Source organism: Nerophis lumbriciformis, linkage group LG06 (genome assembly GCF_033978685.3).
Source record: "Nerophis lumbriciformis linkage group LG06, RoL_Nlum_v2.1, whole genome shotgun sequence".
NCBI lineage: Eukaryota > Metazoa > Chordata > Actinopteri > Syngnathiformes > Syngnathidae > Nerophis > Nerophis lumbriciformis.
This window is the reverse complement of record NC_084553.2, coordinates 12,203,650-12,225,067: the sequence shown is the minus strand read 5'-3', so window position 1 is coordinate 12,225,067 and position 21,418 is coordinate 12,203,650. Positions and strand designations below refer to the sequence as shown.

The following is a 21,418-nucleotide window of genomic DNA, read 5'->3' as shown; positions in this document are numbered from 1 at the left end:
CATCACGCTCTTTGCACACTGAAACAACAACACAAAGATAATTACATTCCAATCACCTTAGTGAGGTAAGGAAACTAACATCCCAACTAGGTATTAATTACATTTAAATAAATAAGTAATATGACTTTGATTGATCGATTGATTGTCTTTTGTCATGTCGAGTTTCTGTACCTGTTAGATATTGACGTTTTATGACCCCGAAAGGAATAAGCAGTAGAAAATGGATGGACGGATGGATGTATAAAACACAACACAAGATGATGACCGGAATGAAGATACAGACTAATATGATAATCAGTCGAGCATCTGATCTTTTACCTGCACAGAAAAACAAAAGTCGAACTCAAATCAACTTTTCAAAGTACATTATATCCAAAATAAGATTTAAATATGTACAACCAACATTTCATAGCCATCATTATTGATTATAATTACCCAGGAAGCAGTCCTTAGCGGTGAATGAAGCCGTTTCATTGGTCAGAGGGTTGCTGACATCACAACGATAAACTTGATCATCATCTTCATTCCTGACAGTTATTGTTAAATTTGGTCCAGTCTGCTCCTTTCCTGCTGAGCTCCACTTAAACTTTAATAAATGAAGATGTTTGGACTCTGTTGAGCACACAAGTGTCGCCTGCTTTGTGTCGCTCATCTCACAGGATATGTTGGGTTTGGATACTTTGTCTGTAAGAAACAGAAGGATGGTCAACATGAGGTCAAATTGGTCTTTTTTTGTTTTTGGGGTGGAGATTCATGTAGTGTTGAGTCGTGTTCATATTTGAGCTCAAATGTAACACAATCAACACTATTGTTAATGAACCTAGATTAGACAAGTTAATATTTATAGTGCTCAATATTTGTGTTAAAATGTTTATGAATGGAAATGTAAACTTACCTATAACTTCAATTGTACACAGGAAAGTATCAGGCTTGTTGTTTATGTTCATTTCTAGGTGATAGACTCCACTGTCTTCATATGTGGCGTTTTTGATGGTGAGTTCTGCAGAGACCCGGTCCAGAGTGATTCTGTTCTTGTATGAAGAAGACACAGAGTCCTCCGTGCCTTTAAACCATACCACATGATTTCTATTATGTCGCCAAGAAATTCCAATAGGTTGTTCAGAGATGGATGGCATCAAGTGTATGTCCTGACCCTTCAGGAAATATTTCACATCCTGTGCAGAAACTGTGAAAGGGACATAAACAGATAAATAGTCTTCAGCTGTAGTGGTGCACCATTATGAACCTTTTTTATAAACAAAACACAAGAGACTTTAATGTGTATAAACACAGCATTATCTACTTTGCACGATTGTAATGAGAGTAATTACCATACTAACAAATAACATGTTACCTGCACTTTTTCAAAAAAAGCAGCTTTTCTCACCTGCACTTTTTAATGTTCAAAAATAAAAAGGTAAAAAGTGGTGAAATTACTCTCTGCACTTGGCCCATCCGCATATTCACCTCCTGGGAGGTGAGGGGAGCAGTGAGCAGCAGCAGTGGCCGCACTCAGGAATCATTTTTGGTGATTTAACCCCCAATTCCAACCCTTGATGCTGAGTGTCAAGCAGGGAGGTAATGGGTCCCATTTTTTAAATATTTTTTGGTATGACTGGGCCGAGGTTTTAACTCACGACCTACCGATCTCAGGGCGGACACTCTAACCACAAGGCCACTGAGCAGAACATAGCATTATTATAGTTTTTGACTTGTCGGTGGACCCAAACCAGCAATTAGGTCTGCGGTAGTTTGGGTAAGACTAATAAATGTTTGTGGAAATTATTATATTTGAAAAGGCCCCGTATGTTAATGTTGATGATCTGTTGAACTTTTATACATCAAGTGTTGTCAATGTTTTGGATACCATTGCTGCTGTCAGGGTTAGAATGGAGAAATGAAGACTTGGTCTGGGCACAGAAAACGGTTGCAAAGCTCCAAGTCCATTATGAGATTTACAAAAATAAGTTTAATGTGTTCAACAAGACTTTGTGTAGAACACTATTTAGTTTGGTAGCAAAATACACAACAGGTGCAACAAAACAAAACGTTTCTATTTGTACAAAGTCTACATTTATAAAGAATGATAGGAAAAGCAACATCAGAACTTACCTGCAGTGAAAGTGCACATGAAATAGACCAGAACATGTTGGTAGTCCATTATAGACAGTGTTGGGACTAACGCGTTACAAAGTAACGCGTTACTGTAACGCCGTTAGTTTCGGCGGTAACTAGTAATCTAACGCGTTATTTTTTTTTATTCAGTAATTTAGTTACCGTTACTACATGATGCGTTACTGCGTTATTTTACGTTACTTTTGATGTAGTATCGGCTAGAAACAGAAGCGCTGCGGTGTCGTTCTTCTGAATCTTCCTTTGTCACAAGCCGGAGAGAAGAAAAGAGGCGCGGTCTATGTGTGTGTGGGTGTGGGTGTGGGGAAAAAAAGTTGTTGTCACGTTCAGTCCACACACAGCGTGGTCATGGCGAGCGGAGTAACGGAGGAGCTTGAACGCCCCCGCCATTGAATCGGTGTGTTTATAAGTGCAGACTCGGTTGTGCAAAACGAGGGTTTTAAACACATGCTGAACGTGCTTGAACCACGTTACGACATCCCGTCGCGCACCCACTTCAGCAATAAGATTGTGCCAGATCTTTATGAGCAGGAGAAGAAAAAAGTTGTGGATGAACTATCCCGAGCATCATCTGTTGCGCTCATGACAGACGGGTGGACGTCCAGCGGAACTATAAGCGCTCACTTCATCACAGCAGACTGGGAGATGAGAAGACACGCCCCCTCTACGAGAGTCACCTTGCGCAGGTACTGACACAAGCAGTGGAGGACTGGAAGATAAAGATATCCCAGTCACACGTGATAATGCCAAAAATCAAATAATTACAGAGAATGAGGCAGGACTGGGACCACAGATAGGTGCTTTGCACATGTAGTGAATTTGGCATCACAGAAGGGAATCTCAGTCAATAGGATGGAGCGCCTCTTTGGGAGGATCAGGAAGGTTTCTTACTTCCACCCAAGCACAACAGCTGCTCATGTGCTTAAGACAAAGCAAGAAATGCTAAAGCTGCCTGCTCATACATGATGTCCCAACGAGGTGGAACTCCACTTATGATATGTTGGAGCAGCAGGCAGCTATATACTCTGCATTGACCCACAACACCCTGAAGACAAATGTCACCCTGTCTGATGATGATGTGAGAGTGGCAGGTGAGGTCCTCCAGGTGCTTAAACCCCTCAAAAGTGTTCCATCTCTACTGAGCACTGAAACTTCACCATCTGTGTCAATGATCCTGCCACTGAAAACAAGGATTCTACAATCCATGGCTCCAAGTGTGGAAGACAGCAGCATCACTCCAGATGTCAGGCTTTATGTTTCAAGGAAGATGATGTGCCTTCTTATGTTGCACTTTAACTTGTTTTTTATTCATGGTCATTGGTCCAAGTTTAAAGAAAGGAGGAATGCCTTTTTATGTTGCACTGTTTTTCATTAATTATGTTAAAAGGAAAATAAAAATGTATGTCAAGTTGATCAACAGATTGTATTATTCTCCAGTGCAATAACAGTACTGAAATGAAGGCAAAAAGGGCATTAATGGAAGCTTTAAAAAAAAAAGAAGAAAAAAAGAAGTAACTAAATAGTTACTTTTCACAGTAACGCATTACTTTTTGGTGTAAGTAACTGAGTTAGTAACTGAGTTACTTTTGAAATAAAGTAACTAGTAACTGTAACTAGTTACTGGTTTTCAGTAACTAACCCAACACTGATTATAGACCATTCACTTTCACCAATTTTACTAAACTAGTTTGCTGTCCTTTGATAGCCATCATTATTGATTATAATTACCCGGGAAGCAGTCCTTAGCGGTGAATGAAGCCGTTTCATTGGTCAGAGGGTTGCTGACATCACAACGATAAACTTGATCATCATCTTCATTCCTGACAGTTATTGTTAAATTTGGTCCAGTCTGCTCCTTTCCTGCTGAGCTCCACTTAAACTTTAACAAATGAGGATGTTTGGACTCTGTTGAGCACACAAGTGTCGCCTGCTTTGTGTCGCTCATCTCACAGGATATGTTGGGTTTGGATACTTTGTCTGTAAGAAAACAGAAGGATGGTCAACATGAGGTCAGATGTTTTTTTTTGTTTTTGGAGTGGAGATTCATGTAGTGTTGAGTCGTGTTCACATTTGAGCTCAAATGTAACACAATCAACACTATTGTTAATGAACCTAGATTAGACAAGTTAATATTTATAGTGCTCAATATTTGTGTTAAAATGTTCATGAATGGAAATGTAAACTTACCTATAACTTCAATTGTACACTGGAAAGTATCCCGCTCGCTGTTTATGTTCATTTCTAGGAAATAGACTCCACTGTCTTCATATGTGGCGTTTTTGATGGTGAGTTCTGCAGAGACCCGGTCCAGAGTGATTCTGTTCTTGTATGAAGAAGACACATAGTCCTCCGTGCCTTTAAACCATACCACATGATTTCCATTATGTCGCCAAGAAATTCCAATTGGTTGTTCAGAGATGGATGGCATCAAGTGTATGTCCTGACCCTTCAGGAAATATTTCACATCCTGTGCAGAAACTGTGAAAGGGACATAAACAGATAAATAGTCTTCAGCTGTAGTGGTGCACCATTAAGACCCTTTTTTATAAACAAAACACAAGAGACTTTAATGTGTATAAACACAGCATTATCTACTTTGCACGATTGTAATGAGAGTAATTACCATACTAACAAATAACATGTTACCTGCCCTTTTTCAAAAAAGCAGCTTTTGTCACCAGCACTTTTTAATGTTCAAAAATAAAAATAAAAAGCGGTGAAATTACTCCCTGCATTTGCCCCATACGCATGTCCACCCCTTGGGAGGTGAGGGGAGCAGTGAGCAGCCGCAGTGGCCACGCTCAGGAATCATATTTGGTGATTTAACCCCCAATTCCAACCCTTGATGCTGAGTGTCGAGCAGGGAAGTAATGGGTCCCATTTTTAAATATTTTTTGGTATGACTGGGCCGAGGTTTGAACTCACGACCTACCGATCTCAGGGCGGACACTCTAACCACAAGGCCACTGAGCAGAACATAGCATTATTATAGTTTTTGACTTGTCGGTGGACCCAAACCAGCAATTAGGTCTGCGGTTGTTCGGGTAAGATTAATAAATGACTGCATACGGACACAGTTTGTGGAAATTATTACGTTTGAAAAGGCCCCGTATGTTAATGTTGATGATCTGTTGAACTTTTATACATCAAGTGTTGTCAATGTTTTGGATACCATTGCTGCTGTCAGGGTTAGAATGGAGAAATGAAGACTTGGTCTGGGCACAGAAAAGGGTTGCAAAGCTCCAAATCCATTATGAGATTTACAAAGAGAAGTTCAATGTGTTCAACAAGACTTTGTGTAGAACAATATTTAGTTTGGTAGCAAAACACACAACAGGTGCAACAAAACACAACGTTAGATCTTCTTTCTATTTGTACAAAGTCTACATTTATAAAGAATTATGGGAAAAGCAACATCAGAACTTACCTGCAGTGAAAGTCCACATGAAATAGACCAGAACATGTTGGTAGTCCATTATAGACCATTCACTTTCACCAATTTTACCAAACTAGTTTGCTGTCTTTTGATAGCTTTTCACTGAACACATAGCAAATCAAATGGGTGCTGTTTGTAAAAGTGAAACTAAATAAGAAACTGACGTGTTGGTTATGTATTGACTTTCAAAATAAGAGCATAGCGCATTCAAGGTATGTCAGCTGATTTAAATATGTGGCAATCTCTAACTAGTTTCTTACACTTTACATCAGAGTTTTGTATTTTAACATTGATACATTGCTAACTGGATGTTTTAATCTGAAAAAAGGTCTGCATGATTTCTTTTTATATGCATGGTGTGATTAAAGTTAACTGTAAATATATCTTGATAACTCAACTGATAACCAGAGGGAATAATATTCTCTTGCACATTACAGTAACATGTATTACACACGCAGATCCATGCATCACAATGAATTGTACACTGGAGCAGAAATTAATAGTGTCAGAAATTATATTTCTAATTCAAAAATATGTTGATTGCATTCTCTTGATTAATAAATAAATGAATGAAGAAGTGCATGGAGGATGTCAGTGTGATCAAGAACATCCCCACACGGGCCAACGAGAAACCATGGATGAACAGTGAGGTACGTGCCATGCTGAAGGCTCGGAACAAGGCTTTTAAATCTGGCAACATGGTAGCTCTTAAAAGAGCCAGAGCCAACCTGAACCGTGCCATTAGGGTTGCAAAGTGTGCTCACAGCCACAAAGTGCAGGACTTCTTCGAGAACCCCATTCGTTAAAAAGACGGAAGAACGCCATTGGTGCAATTACTGCGGTCAGGGCCGAAGCAATAAAACAACCAAAGAAACGGAAAGTCTTGGTCTGAGGAGACAAAAAAAAAGAAAAACTGAATTTACCTGGGTAAAAGTACGGTCAGGACAAGATCAACTTCCTACACATTTAATGATTTTGGTAATGTAGAAAATCTATGCAAACTTTCACTTTCACTGACAGCTTTAAAGGTTTGATCTGTGTTTGTCTTTCAAGAAAAAGATGCAGTTAGCCTCAAAAAGTCTCAAACAAATCAAATATTGCTGTGAGATGGACAGTGACTCAGCATTATTTACTAATGATTACAAATGTAGCAGGTATATAAGATATATTGTATGCATTCGACCAAAATTCCCTCAAGTTTTATTTTATTGCTGTATTGTTATTCATTGTCACTTTTTTTTCTAGTTTGTTTAGCAAATAGATCGTTTTGGGAGCATTTGTCATTTTATTTTGAAGTCCTACCTTCTTCCGGTAGTGACGTCGTCGTCCTCACTTGTGACGTGCCCTGAGGATGTGAACGGCTTTCTCTGCTCTCGTGTTGAAAGAGAATATAACAAGTGCAAACAGGTTCTAACGGACTCTTGTGCTGCTAATGTTGCTGATATGTTCGTGTACACTTGTTTTAATCAGAGTTTGAGTGTTTTAGCAAACTTTTTGCCCTTCATTGAAGTTTTCCCTCCATTTTAGACTGGTGTGCTGTGTGTTAATGTTGCCGCATTACTTCCTCTTTATTTCATACAGCTATGTTTCTGTTGCTCCCAACACTTTGTTCTATTTTAATGTATTGTTTATTTTCCTATTATATAAAATATTAGACGGTGGTGTATTCTTTTTCAGTGTATTTGTAATTGTGATGTATTGTAAATGTGTTATATAGCTTTTTTTTTTGATTGATTGATTGAGACTTTTATTAGTAGATTGCACAGTGAAGTACATATTCCGTACAATTGACCACTAAATGGTAACACCCCAATAAGTTTTTCAACTTGTTTAAGTCCACTTAAATTGATTCATGATACAGCATACTTGCCAACCTTGAGACCTCCGATTTCGGGAGGTGGGGGCGTGGTCAGGGGTGGGGCGGGGCGTGGTTAAGAGGGGAGGAATATATTGACAGCTAGAATTCACCAAGTCAAGTATTTCATATATATATATATATATATATATATATATATATATATATATATATATATATATATACAGTATATATATATATATATATATACATCCTGAAAATATGCAAACAAAACTGTGTTTAGATAATTGATACTTCAAATTTGCATAAATAAATCTTAAGAAATATAACATAACTTGGCTTCTGAGAGCTTCAAAATATAATGAATAAAATGCTAAAGTTGTTGATAAACAAGCAATTATTTTAATAATTAAATATGGTCATTTTAAATTAATTATGATCATTTAAAATTAATTATTTCAAATATGTTTATTTTAATGTATAATTCTATGGCTGGATGTAATAAGGAGTCAGAAAAAATACAATTAATTTTGATGTTTTTAGCAAAATATAGTAAAAATGTATTTCGTTTTTTTTTTTTTTAATTAATAAATATATTTATTTTTAGGTAAGATAAACATAATAATACAATTTATCTCTAGTCTGGATGATTTAGTTCTTGTCACCCTGTTGTCCGCCCGTCTGAAAAAAGTCTGTCCTCACTCAGGTCCGCATGGAGCTGGAGGGGGCGTGGCCTCCAGCTCCGGCTGAAAATCGGGAGATTTTCGGGAGAATATTTGCCCCGGGAGGTTTTTGGGAGAGGCGCTGAATTTCGGGAGTCTCCCGGAAAATTCGGGAGGGTTGGCAAGTATGTGATACATATATATACTATCATCATAATCAGAGGTGGGTAGTAACGCGCTACATTTACTCCGTTACATCTACTTGAGTAACTTTTGGGATAAATTGTACTTCTAAGAGTAGTTTTAATGCAACATACTTTTACTTTTACTTAAGTATATTTATAGAGAAGGAACGCTACTTTTACTCCGCTACTTTTATCTACATTCAGCTCGCTACTCGCTACTAATTTTTATCGATCTGTTAATGCACGCTTTGTTTGTTTTGGTCTGTCAGACAGACCTTCAAAGTGCCTGCCTTACTGGTGACGTTTCACTTCGTTCCACCAATCAGATGCAGTCACCGGTGACGTTGGACCAATCAAACAGAGACAGGTGGTCACATGACCTGACTTAAACAAGTTGAAAAACTTATTGGGGTGTTACCATTTAGTGGTCAATTGTACGGAATGTGTACTGTACTGTGCAATCTAATAATAAAAGTTCCAATCAATCAATCAAAAGTGTGAAGGACAAATATACTTGTTTTATTTCAACCGTACATCCCGTCAAAAGCCTCAAGACTGACCGCACATGAGGACGTTCCTGTCTTCACAATAAAAGTGCCGCTCCATCGCGCCTGCGCTTTCAAAACAAGAGTCTGCGAAAGCCAGCGCAAACAAGCTAGCAAGCTACGGAGTTTGACGCCAATATATTTCTTGTAAAGTGTATAAAAACGAATATGGAAGCTGGACAAATAGGATGCCAAAAACCCACCACTTTCATGTGGTATTAGACAAAAAGGAGGAACTTTTCTTCTCCATATTTGAAAACGTGGACATTATCATCACTACTGTCTGATTACAATCAATGCAAGTCATCAGAATCAGGTAATACACCAACTTATATTCTAGACTTCATGAAAGTAAGGAATCTATATGTTAAACATGCATGTATATTCATTAAAACACCTTTAACATGTAAACCAAAACAGCAAAATAAATACATATAAATTATATACTGTATATATCAATGTATGTGTATGTATATATATATATATATATATATATATATATATATATATATATATATGAGTGTGTATGTTACTCATCAGTTACTCAGTACTTGAGTAGTTTTTTCACAACATACTTTTTACTTTTACTCAAGTAAATATTTGGGTGACTACTCCTTACTTTTACTTGAGTAATAAATCTATAAAGTAACAGTACTCTTACTTGAGTACAATTTCTGGCTACTCTACCCACCTCTGATCATAATGCAGTCATCACACAAGATAATCATCATCAAGAGTATATACATTGAATTATTTACAATCCGGGGTGTGTGTGTGTGTGTGTGTGTGTGGGGGGGGGGGGGGGGGGGGGTCTGACTTGGTAGGATATGTACAGCTAGTAGTGGACATAGAGAGAGAGAGATCAGAAAGCATAAGAAAGAATATTTACATTTGATTATTTACATTTGATTATTAACAATCTGGTGATGGTGTTAGTTTAGGGTTGAAGTTACCTGAAGGTGTTCTTTTAGTGCGGTTTTGAAGGAGGATAGAGATGCCCTTTCTTTTATACCTGTTGGGAGTGCATTCCATATTGATGTGGCATAGAAAGAGAATGAGTTAAGACCTTTGTTAGATCGGAATCTGGGTTTAACGTGGTTAGTGGAGCTCCCCCTGGTGTTGTGGTTATGGCGGTCATTAAGGAAGTAGTTTGACATGTACTTCGGTATCAGGGAGGTGTAGCGGATTTTATAGACTAGGCTCAGTGCAAGTTGTTTCACTCTGTCCTCCACCCTGAGCCAGCCCACTTTGGAGAAGTGGGTAGGAGTGAGGTGTGATCTGGGGTGGAGGTCTAGAAGTAATCCGACTAGCTTGTTCTGGGATGTTTGGAGTCTAGATTTGAGGGTTTTGGAGGTGCTAGGGTACCAGGAGGTGCATGCGTAATGGAAAAAGGGTTGAACGAGAGTTCCCGCTAGAATCTTCATGGTGCTTTTGTTGACCAGAGAGGAGATTCTGTAGAGAAATCTTGTTCGTTGGTTGACCTTTTTGATTACCTTGGTTGCCATTTTATCACAGGAAAGATTAGCCTCTAGAATGGAACCTAGGTAGGTGACCTCATCTTTCCTGGTGATAACAATGTCACCCACTTTTACATTTCTGGTCATTTAAATAGTCACTGTCAAATCCAGTATGAACCAGAGTGAAACTAAAAAAACGTAGTTTTAATTCATGTTCAAAGCATGAGAAAACATCATCAGGGTGTTTGGAAAAAGACACTCAAAAGTTCAACACTTATAAATTTAAACTGAAGTTATACAGGGTGTCACTAAGGAAAAAGTGGTTGCATTGCACAAGTTCATGTGAATCTTGCAAAACAAAAAACATTTAAACATTAAACATTTTTGAAAAAGGTTGTTTGACAGGCAGGTGATAATCCAAGATATCTAAGCATGCCACTCAAGAGACTTAATCATAGTAATGATAAATTACTATTACTTACACTCTGGACTATACACAGAGTCTAAGACAATCATACATGCGGGTTCATGAGAACATGTTTTCTAAATTAAGTGTATAAATATTTTTTACCATTCATTTTTTTTTTTTATATTTCATTTAGAAAAGTATTGTATTAAATAGAATTTTATGAATCATTGTAACAATATTTTTTAACATTATTCTTTGAAAATTAAAACATTTTTAATCTATAAAATATATATATTTTTGTTGTATTTAATGTAATTTTGTAAATGAAGTGTAATCAATTTTCAGATTTTTTTTCAAAATTAATCAATAATTATTTTTACTTAAAATGTATTTAATAACATTTTATTAAACAATGTAACAATATTTTTCTACTATTTTTTTTTAATCTGTTCAATACAATTTTCTTATTTAAAAAAAATATGATTATTTAAAAAGATAATTGTATTTACGATTTTTCAAATTGTGTATCAATATTTTTATGGTGCCAGTAATTCACAATTATTATTATTTCATTGTGTTTGATATCATTTTTTGTAATCTAAGTCCAACAATACATTTTACGATTAATTTTTCTAAATAAATCCATTTAATACAATATTTTAAATAACAATGTTTAGTTTTGTCATCACGGTGTGCCACCTATTATGTATGCTGCAGCTACATAGACCGCGGATATGACTCATATTGTATTGTAAGTATTTATTTATTTTGGACATGATTTAATCAATTCAAAAAATAATAACAATATAGTGATGTTTTTCAAACATGTATCCAGTTACAGTTTTACATTCTCTCTAACTTGTCCGAAAGGGATTAGGAAGAAGCACAGCTTATTTATTCCTACCACTTTTTAGAAATCATTTCTAAAACAATAATAAATAGCAATACAGTTAACATCCATCCATCCATTTTCTACCGCTTGTCCCTTTCGGGGTGGCATGAATATAGTAAATGACTGTATGGTTCACATCATTTACTGAATATGTGATAAGATTATGTGTCATATAGACTGTAATGTTTCCTACTTTCCTGTAGGTGGCAGCAATGCACATTACAAGGTTTTGGACATCTAGATAGACACCACACATGAAGTGAAGCTTTTGTAGAATTTGGATTTTCAGTGTTTAAAACAGCGAAAAATCAGGACCTGATGTCCAAAAGATGCCTCAGTGGTTCCTCTCTATTCAGTCTAAGCCTGGGCCCCTGGAGAGGGGGCCCAGACTAAGGCCAAGGAAGAAAAAAAACAAACGCATAGCCATAGCACACATAAGCATGTGTGTAAGAGGGAAACATCAAAGAACACAAAGGGCATTAAAAGAGCATAGCTGATGCAACCAGCCATTTCCACATACAGCTACAAAAAAATATAAAATTTAAAAAAACATATACCGGTACACTGTGGTGGCCTCTGCGGTATTCCACGCCATCGTCTGCTGGGGTGGGGGGAGCAAGGCCAGAGACAGGAGCAGACCCAACAAAGCAACCAAGAGAGCCACTTGGCCGCCCACTAACTCGGCCAGTGTCCAGTCCGCATGGATGAGCGAGGATGCGTCTAAGGTGTCCGATAGCTGCTCATTCAGCCAAAACACTGTGAAGCCCGTCCGTCCCGGCGCTCAGCGCCAGCTCCGCAGCTCTGTCTCTTCATCCGCATCTCCTCCAGTCTCTCCAAACAGACTCTGGTGTGGCAGAGACCCAGCAGCTGGTCTCCATGGCCAAAAGGCTCCCGGGAGGCGGATCCAGAAGTCCACAAAAAAGCACCGTAGAAGTCATGAAAGTGGCACCCCTTGTAGCACAGTCCTAAAGGGTCCCGAACCAAAAGGCAAAAAACAAAACCCACATGAAAACATGAGGGAAACACCAGGAACACAGAAGGATGACACAAGAGCACAGAGCTCCTGCCACCAGCAGCGACATCTTGGGAAAACATTTTTTATCCAGTTGTTAGTGAATTTGTCAGCTCATGTTGCTATAACCTCCATTTTTGTTTCAAAATGGCCTTTTAACATGGATGGCTTCCTTCACTCCTTTTTCAAACTAGTAGTTCCTTTGGGACAAGAAACTGGCCGTGGTTTCTCCCTGAAATCTTCCTTCTCTTTGAGATGCTCATTTCTGTTTCCTGACCAACTGTTGTTTCGTCTTCTAATACCTCCTAAACCACTGTGTGTCGCTCCACTCTGGAAGTCTTCTGTTTCCACATTTTCCTCCGAATTTTTCAGATGATCTTGCTGATCATTGCTGGTATCTGAAAGTTCAGTGATAGTGTTTATGTCTGTTGAAGAGGAATGAAGTGCATGAACAGGAGCAGTGAGTAGCATGGCTTCTTCTGAATCCATCTTCTCATCCTCAGTCGACACGTTCAATCCTAAAACACACCAAAAAAGCTGAAAATGCAAAACATTCTGAAACGGGATGAAAAATAATATGAAGCAGAACACAATAAGTGTAATGACTTAGTTTACCTGAGTTCAACTTTTCATTTATTTTATTCTGATTGGAGGGAAGAGTGAGTACTTGGTCTAAGGATGTGTTTTCATCACACTCTTTGCACACTGAAACAACAACACAAAGATAATTACATTCCAATCACCTTAATGAGGTAAGGAAACTAACATCCCAACTAGGTATTAATTACATTTAAATAAATAACTAATATGACTTTGATTGATTGTCTTTTGTCATGTCGAGTTTCTGTACCTTTTAAATGTTGATGTGTTATGTATAAAACCCAACACAAGATGACCAGAATGAAGATACAGACTAATTTGATAATCAGTCGAGCATCTGATCTTTTACCTGCACAGAAAAACAAAAGTCGAACTCAAATCAACTTTTCAAAGTACATTATATCCAAAATAAGATTTAAATATGTACAACCACCATTTCAAAGCCGTCATTATTGATTATAATTACCCAGGAAGCAGTCCTTAGCGGTGAATGAAGCCTTTTCATTGGTCAGAGGGTTGCTGACATCACAACGATAAACTTGATCATCATCTTCATTCCTGACAGTTATTGTTAATTTTGGTCCAGTCTGCTCCTTTCCTGCTGAGCTCCACTTAAACTTTAATAAATGAGGATGTTTGGACTCTGTTGAGCACACAAGTGTCGCCTGCTTTGTGTCGCTCATCTCACAGGATATGTTGGGTTTGGATACTTTGTCTGTAAGAAAACAGAAGGATGGTCAACATGAGGTCAGATGTTTTTTGTTGTTTTTGGGGTGGAGATTCATGTAGTGTTGAGTCGTGTTCACATTTGAGCTCAAATGTAACACAATCAACACTATTGTTAATGAACCTAGATTAGACAAGTTAATATTTATAGTGCTCAATATTTGTGTTAAAATGTTCATGAATGGAAATGTAAACTTACCTATAACTTCAATTGTACACTGGAAAGTATCAGGCTCGTTGTTTATGTTCATTTCTAGGAAATAGACTCCACTGTCTTCATATGTGGTGTTTTTGATGGTGAGTTCTGCAGAGACCCGGTCCAGAGTGATTCTGTTCTTGTATGAAGAATTTACAATGTCCTCCGTGCCAGTAAACCATACCACATCATTTTCATTATGTAGCCAGATAGATTCAATAGGTTGTTCAGAGATGGATGGCATCAAGTGTATGTCCTGACCCTTCAGGAAATATTTCACATCCTGTGCAGAAACTGTGAAAGGGACATAAACAGATAAATAGTCTTCAGCTGTAGTGGTGCACCATTATGAACCTTTTTTATAAACAAAACACAAGAGACTTTAATGTGTATAAACACAGCATTATCTACTTGGGGACGGCGTGGCGAAGTTGGTAGAGTGGCCGTGCCAGCGATCGGAGTGTTGCTGGTTACTGGGGTTCAATCCCCACCTTCTACCATCCTAGTCCCGTCCGTTGTGTCCTTGGGCAAGACACTTCACCCCTTGCTCCTGATGACTGCTGGTTAGCGCCTTGCATGGCAGCTCCCTCCATCAGTGTGTGTGAATGGGTGAATGTGGTGATACTGTCAAAGCGCTTTGAGTACCTTGAAGGTAGAAAAGCGCTATACAAGTATAACCCATTTATCATTTATCTACTTTGCACGATTGTAATGAGAGTAATTACCATATTAACAAATAACATGTTACCTGCACTTTTTCAAAAAAGCAGCTTTTCTCACCAGCGCTTTTTAATGTTCAAAAATAAAAATAAAATGGTAAAAAGTGGTGAAATTATTCTCTGCATTAGATCCATCCGCATATTCACCTCCTGGGAGGTGAGGGAAGCAGTGAGCAGCAGCAGTGGCCGCGCTCAGGAATCATATTTGGTGATTTAACCCCAATTCCAACCCTTGATGCTGAGTGTCAAGCAGGGAGGTAATGGGTCCCATTTTTAAAATATTTTTTGGTATGACTGGGCCGGGGGTTGAACTCACGACCTACCGATCTCAGGGCGGACACTCTAACCACAAGGCCACTGAGCAGAACATAGCATTATTATAGTTTTTGACTTGTCGGTGGACCCAAACCAGCAATTAGGTCTGCGGTCGTTCGTGTAAGACTAATAAATGACAACATACGGACACAGTTTGTGGAAATGATTACGTTTGAAAAGGCCCCGTATGTTAATGTTGATGATCTGTTGAACTTTTATACATCAAGTGTTGTCAATGTTTTGGATTCCATTGCTGCTGTCAGGGTTAGAATGGAGAAATGAAGACTTGGTCTGGGCACAGAAAAGGGTTGCAAAGCTCCAAGTCCATTATGAGATTTACAAAGAAAAGTTCAATGTGTTCAACAAGACTTTGTGTAGAACAATATTTAATTTTGTAGCAAAACACACAACAAATGCAACACAACACAAAATCAGACCTTCTTTCTACCTTTACAAAGTCTACATTTATAAAGAATTATAGGAAAAGCAACATCAGAACTTACCTGCAGTGAAAGTCCACATGAAATAGACCAGAACATGTTGGTAGTCCATTATAGACCATTCACTTTCACCAATTTTACCAAACTAGTTTGCTGTCTTTTGATAGCTTTTCACTGACCACAGCAAGTCAACAGGGTTTGATTTCTCAAAGTGAAAGCAATATAAACTACAACACCTGAGATTCTTATCAATTGATTTTCAAAATAAGAGCATAGCCAGAGCATGTATGGTATGTAAACACTTGTAAAGTATATGAAACAGCTGATTTAAAATTGTTAGACCTCTAACTTGTTTCTTATACTTAACATCAGAGTTTTGTATTTTAACATTGACAAATTACTAACTAGATTTTTTAATCTGAAAAAATGTCTCCATGATTTGTTTTTTATATGCATGTGTGCTTATCAAGATTAAAGTGTTCACTGTAAATCATCATCGAACTTTTATTGCAGACTCCAATGTCCAAGTAGATATACAATCCCATACTATATATATATATATATATGTTTATATATATATATATATATATATAAATATTTTATATATATATATATATATATATATATATACTTTAAAAATGTACCCCGCCTTCCACATGAATGCAGCTGAGATATGCTCCAGCGAACCCCCACGACCTTAAAAGGGACAAGAGGTAGAAAATGGATGGATGAATAGATACTCGGTGAAGTAAGTTACATTTCATATGGTGAGATGAGTAAGATTATTTTGAAAATGAATGGATGGATGGATGAAATAAATCCAGAATGTTTATCATGGTTCTTCTTCTTTGTACTTTGTAAACACTTTAAGTTTGAAGAGTTTCTTGAAGTGGATCATATTAGTACATTGTTTGATTGCTTTGCTTAATCCATTCCATCATTTAATTCCACATACTGATATACTGAAGGTCTTAAGGGTTGTACGTGCATGCAAATGTTTTCAATTACATTTTTCTATAAGATTATATTTCTCCTCTTTTTTTGAGAAGAATTGTTGTATATTCTTGGGTAGCAGGTTATAGTTTGCTTTGTGTATAATTTTAGCTGTTTGCAAATTCACTATGTCTTGTAATAATCAGTATTTTTGATTCAATAAATAAAGGGTTAGTATGTTCTCTATATCCAACATGATGTATTATTCTGACTGATCTTTTTTGTAACACCGTTAAGGAATGAAGTGTACTTTTGTAGTTATTTCCCCATATTTCTACACAATAACTCAGATATGGTAACACTAGGAAGCAGTAGAGAATATGAAGTGATTTTTGGTCTAGAACATGTTTTGCTTTATTCATTATTGACGTGTTTCTTGCTACTTTATGTTGTATATTTTTTTACATGAGATTTCCAGTTCAATTTATCATCCATCATTATACCTAGAAATTTGGTTTCATTTACTCTTTCAATTTCTATTCCGTCTATTTGTATTTGTGTTTGACTTTCTCTTCTACTGTTACCAAATAGCATTATTTTAGTTTTACTGAGATTCAAAGATAGTCTGTTTTTGTCAAACCATCTTTTTAAATTGTTCATTTCTTCTGTTATTATTTGTATTATCTTCTGTGTGTTCTCTCCTGAACAAAACGCAGTTGTATCATCCGCAAATAATACTAACTTTAAATCTTTTGTAACTTTACAAATGTCATTTATATAGAGATTGAATAATTTTGGTCCTAGTATTGATCCCTGAGGTACACCACAGGATATATTTAGCGTTGTAGACGTGTGTTCGCAGAGCTTCACGTATTGTTTCCTGTTCGTTAGATAACTTCTTATCCAGTTTAAGACTAACCCTCTGATGCCATATCGTTCTAGTTTTTTGATTAAAATACTGTGATTAATTGTGTCAAATGCTTTAGTTAGATCCATAAACACTGCTGCCGCACATTTTTTACTATCTATTGCATTGGTAATTTCTTCTGTAATTTCACTTAAAGTCATCGAAGTTGAAACATTAGCTCTGTATCCATATTGGTTCTCTTCGAGTATTCTATTTTTGTTTGTGAAACTCTCTAATCTGTTATTGAACAGTTTTTCACTGATTTTAGGAAAATTGTGGAAGTAAGGAAACAGGTCTATAATTTGTAAATTGGTGTTTGTCTCCAGTCTTATAAATTGGTGCACCTCAGCTATTTTCATTTTGTTTGGAAATTTACCTGTTTGAAATGATAGGTTACTAATATACATTAGTGGTCCTGAGATCTCTTCAATAACCTTTTTTATCATTTCCATATCAATTCCATTACAATCAGTTGAAGTCTTAGATTTGCATTTTTTCACGATTATAACTATTTCCTCCTGTGTCAGATTACTGAGGAACATGGAGTTGGGATTTCACTCTATGGTATCATTATAGTCCTCAATTGAAACTGGGTCTGGAATCCTTTCTTCCAATTTTGGTCCAATATTTACAAAGTAATTATTGAAGCTTTCAACTACTTCCTTCATGTTTGTCAGGGCGAGGACTGTGGTGTGGTTTGTTTTCCTGTGGTGCAATGCGACTGGACTGGACAAGGCGTGAAGGTAAAGACATCTTTAATTTTACTCAAAAAAAAGGAACAAACAAAAGGCGCTCACAAGACGGAGGTACAAACTTAGCGTATAAACAAAAAACTAGCACAAAGGCAGAACTATGGACAAAAAAACCAAAGACACTAACTGTGGCAAAAATAAACAAAAAATGACTTGCGAAAGAAAAGAGCAGCATGAACTATGGCATGGGTAATCAGCATGAAGCAAGAGTGTCAGGGGTAATGTCTCCAGGCCGACTACCTGGCAACTACAGGCTTAAATACTAGTGACTTGATTAATGACAGGTGCGTGAGTCCAAATGAATCAGGTGAAAACTAATTGGTTGACATGGTGACTGAAACAATGGAGGTGCACAAAACAGGAACTAAAAGAAGTCCAAAACTAACAGAACATAACTAAACAAAACATGATCACAAACCACAAATCATGACAATGTTGTCATTACCGTACTTTTTGTTTCCGTCTAAGAAGTATTGGGGGTAATCCCTCTTAGTGCCATTTTTAATAATGCTATTGAGGATGCCCCATGTTGCTCTCATATTGTTTTTGTTCCTGTCCAATAATTCACTGTAATATTCTTTTCTACATGATCATAGTATGTTTGTTAGCTTGTTTTTATACTTTTTGTACTTATTTGTCTGCCTCTGTGGTTCTAATGTGCTATAAATGTTCTATATAGTGTATTATTCTTATCACAAGCATTCTTGAATCCTTTTGTCATCCATGGTTGATTATTCTTTCTCTGCTTTCTACTGAGTTGTTTCCATGGACAATGTTTGTCATAAAGTATTATGAACTTGTTTAAGAAATGTTCATATGCTTCATCAACCTCTTTTTCATCGTACACATTGTCCCAATGTTGCTTTTCTAGCTCAATTTTGAAAGCAATCATCCTCTTCTCTGTGCAAAGTCTTCGACATGTCCTTTTGTCTTCCATGTTCTTCTTGTAGTTTCCATCATATATTGTGAAAACTGGCAGATGATCACTAACGTCGGTTATAAGTGGACCACTTGTAGTGTTATTATCATAAGTGGACCACTTGTAGTGTTATTATCAAAATCATTGGTAAAAATATCAATAGACTTTTGCTTGTTAGGGTTCAATAAGTCAATATTTAAGTCACCACATAAGAAAATTATTTTTTTACTATTGTCCATGTAAGTTGCATTGATCCATTCTTCAAATGTTTCTATACTTGACTTAGGTGATCTATGTCAGTGATTTTCAACCTTTTTTGAGCCGCGGCACACTTTTTACATTTACAATATCCTGCGGCACACCACCAACCAAAATGACACTCTTAACACAGTATATAATACATATAGTTAATAATATACTTTCTAAATGTATTTATAATCACCTAGTGTGAAACTTGGGCCTGAGCATCTAATTTACAATGGCTTTACAAGCAGGCAGTATTAATGTTTCTGCCACAGTGTGGGACTTTTTTGATTTAGCTACGAATTCAGCAACAAGGTAGCTAGCTTTGAGAGCACTCTCCTTTAGCCTTGTGGTTTTTCTCAGAAAAGTTGCCTGTTTCTCATTGTTTGTACGTAAGCGTACAAAATAGTCCATCGGCTTGTTTTGAACGGAAGGGTGTTTCGTTTGGAGATGGCGTTTAAAGGGGAACATTATCACCAGACCTATGTAAGCGTCAATATATACCTTGATGTTGCAGAAAAAAGACCATATATTTTTTTAACCGATTTCCGAACTCTAAATGGGTGAATTTTGGCGAATTAAACGCCTTTCTAATATTCGCTCTCGGAGCGATGACGTCACAATGTGACGTCGCATCGGGAAGCAATCCGCCATTTTCTCAAACACCGAGTCAAATCAGCTCTGTTATTTTCCGTTTTTTCGACTGTTTTCCGTACCTTCGAGACATCATGCCTCGTCGGTGTGTTGTCGGAGGTTGTAACAACACGAACAGGGACGGATTCAAGTTGCACCAGTGGCCCAAAGATGCGAAAGTGGCAAGAAATTGGACGTTTGTTCCGCACACTTTACCGACGAAAGCTATGCTACGACAGAGATGGCAAGAATGTGTGGATATCCTGCGACACTCAAAGCAGATGCATTTCCAACGATAAAGTCAAAGAAATCTGCCGCCAGACCCCCATTGAATCTGCCGGAGTGTGTGAGCAATTCAGGGACAAAGGACCTCGGTAGCACGGCAAGCAATGGCGGCAGTTTGTTCCCGCAGATGAGCGAGCTAAACCCCCCTGGATGTCTTGGCTCACATCGTCCCGAGGAATATCGACCCTAGCTTGCTGACATGAGGGTATGTCTCCAGAATATTAATTGATGAAAATTGGGCTGTCTGCACTCTCAAAGTGCATGTTGTTGCCAAATGTATTTCATATGCTGTAAACCTAGTTCATAGTTGTTAGTTTCCTTTAATGCCAAACAAACACATACCAATCGTTGGTTAGAAGGCGATCGCCGAATTCGTCCTCGCTTTCTCCCGTGTCGCTGGCTGTCGTGTCGTTTTCGTCGGTTTCGCTTGCATACGGTTCAAACCGATATGGCTCAATAGCTTCAGTTTCTTCTTCAATTTCGTTTTCGCTACCTGCCTCCACACTACAACCATCCGTTTCAATACATGCGTAATCTGTTGAATCGCTTAAGCCGCTGAAATCCGAGTCTGAATCCGAGCTAATGTCGCTATAGCTTGCTGTTCTTTCCGCCATGTTTGTTTGTGTTGGCTTCACTATGTGACGTCACAGGAAAATGGACGGGTGGTTAAAATCAGGCACTTTGAAGCTTTTTTAGGGATATTGCGTGATGGGTAAAATTTTGAAAAAAACTTCGAAAAATATAATAAGCCACTAGGAACTGATTTTTAATGGTTTTAACAATTCTGAAATTGTGATAATGTTCCCCTTTAAGCTTGCTTGGCACCATGGCACTATTGGATAGCTCCTTTCTTTTTACCATGAATTGATTAACGTGGACCCCGACTTAAACAAGTTGAAAAACTTATTGGGGTTAGGGATGTCCCGATCCAAAATTGCGTATCGGCAAGGCATCGGAAAATGCCGATCCAGATCCGGTTTAAAAAAAACCCAATCCGGTCCGTGTTTTCCAACGCACCTATTTAAATAATACATTCCACTTTTCTGCTGCTCCGTAATTTCCGTTCTGCATTTTCCAGCACACCTTCAACACATCCACAATTCTCACGCAGTTGCTTTTAGCTGCTGGCATTACACGACAGGCTCTTCTCACTCTTTCCTGTGTCTCCCTCTCACAGACAGCAAGCGCACCTTCTTACATACG

The 21,418-nt window shown here is 37.5% G+C and overlaps 1 protein-coding gene across 1 annotated transcript; it reads right to left on the bottom strand.

The window, feature by feature from the left end:
• Positions 1-11,180: 11,180 nt before the first annotated feature.
• Positions 11,181-15,655, bottom strand: LOC140678871 (SLAM family member 5-like). The gene is made up of 6 exons (XM_072913394.1): positions 15,607-15,655; positions 14,073-14,363; positions 13,614-13,862; positions 13,398-13,496; positions 13,163-13,252; positions 11,181-13,065 (listed from the first exon to the last, which is right to left on the bottom strand). The coding sequence occupies exons 1-6, from the start codon at positions 15,653-15,655 to the stop codon at positions 12,722-12,724; spliced, it is 1,122 nt and encodes a 373-aa protein (XP_072769495.1). The 3' UTR covers positions 11,181-12,721.
• Between the last annotated feature and the right edge of the window lie 5,763 nt (positions 15,656-21,418).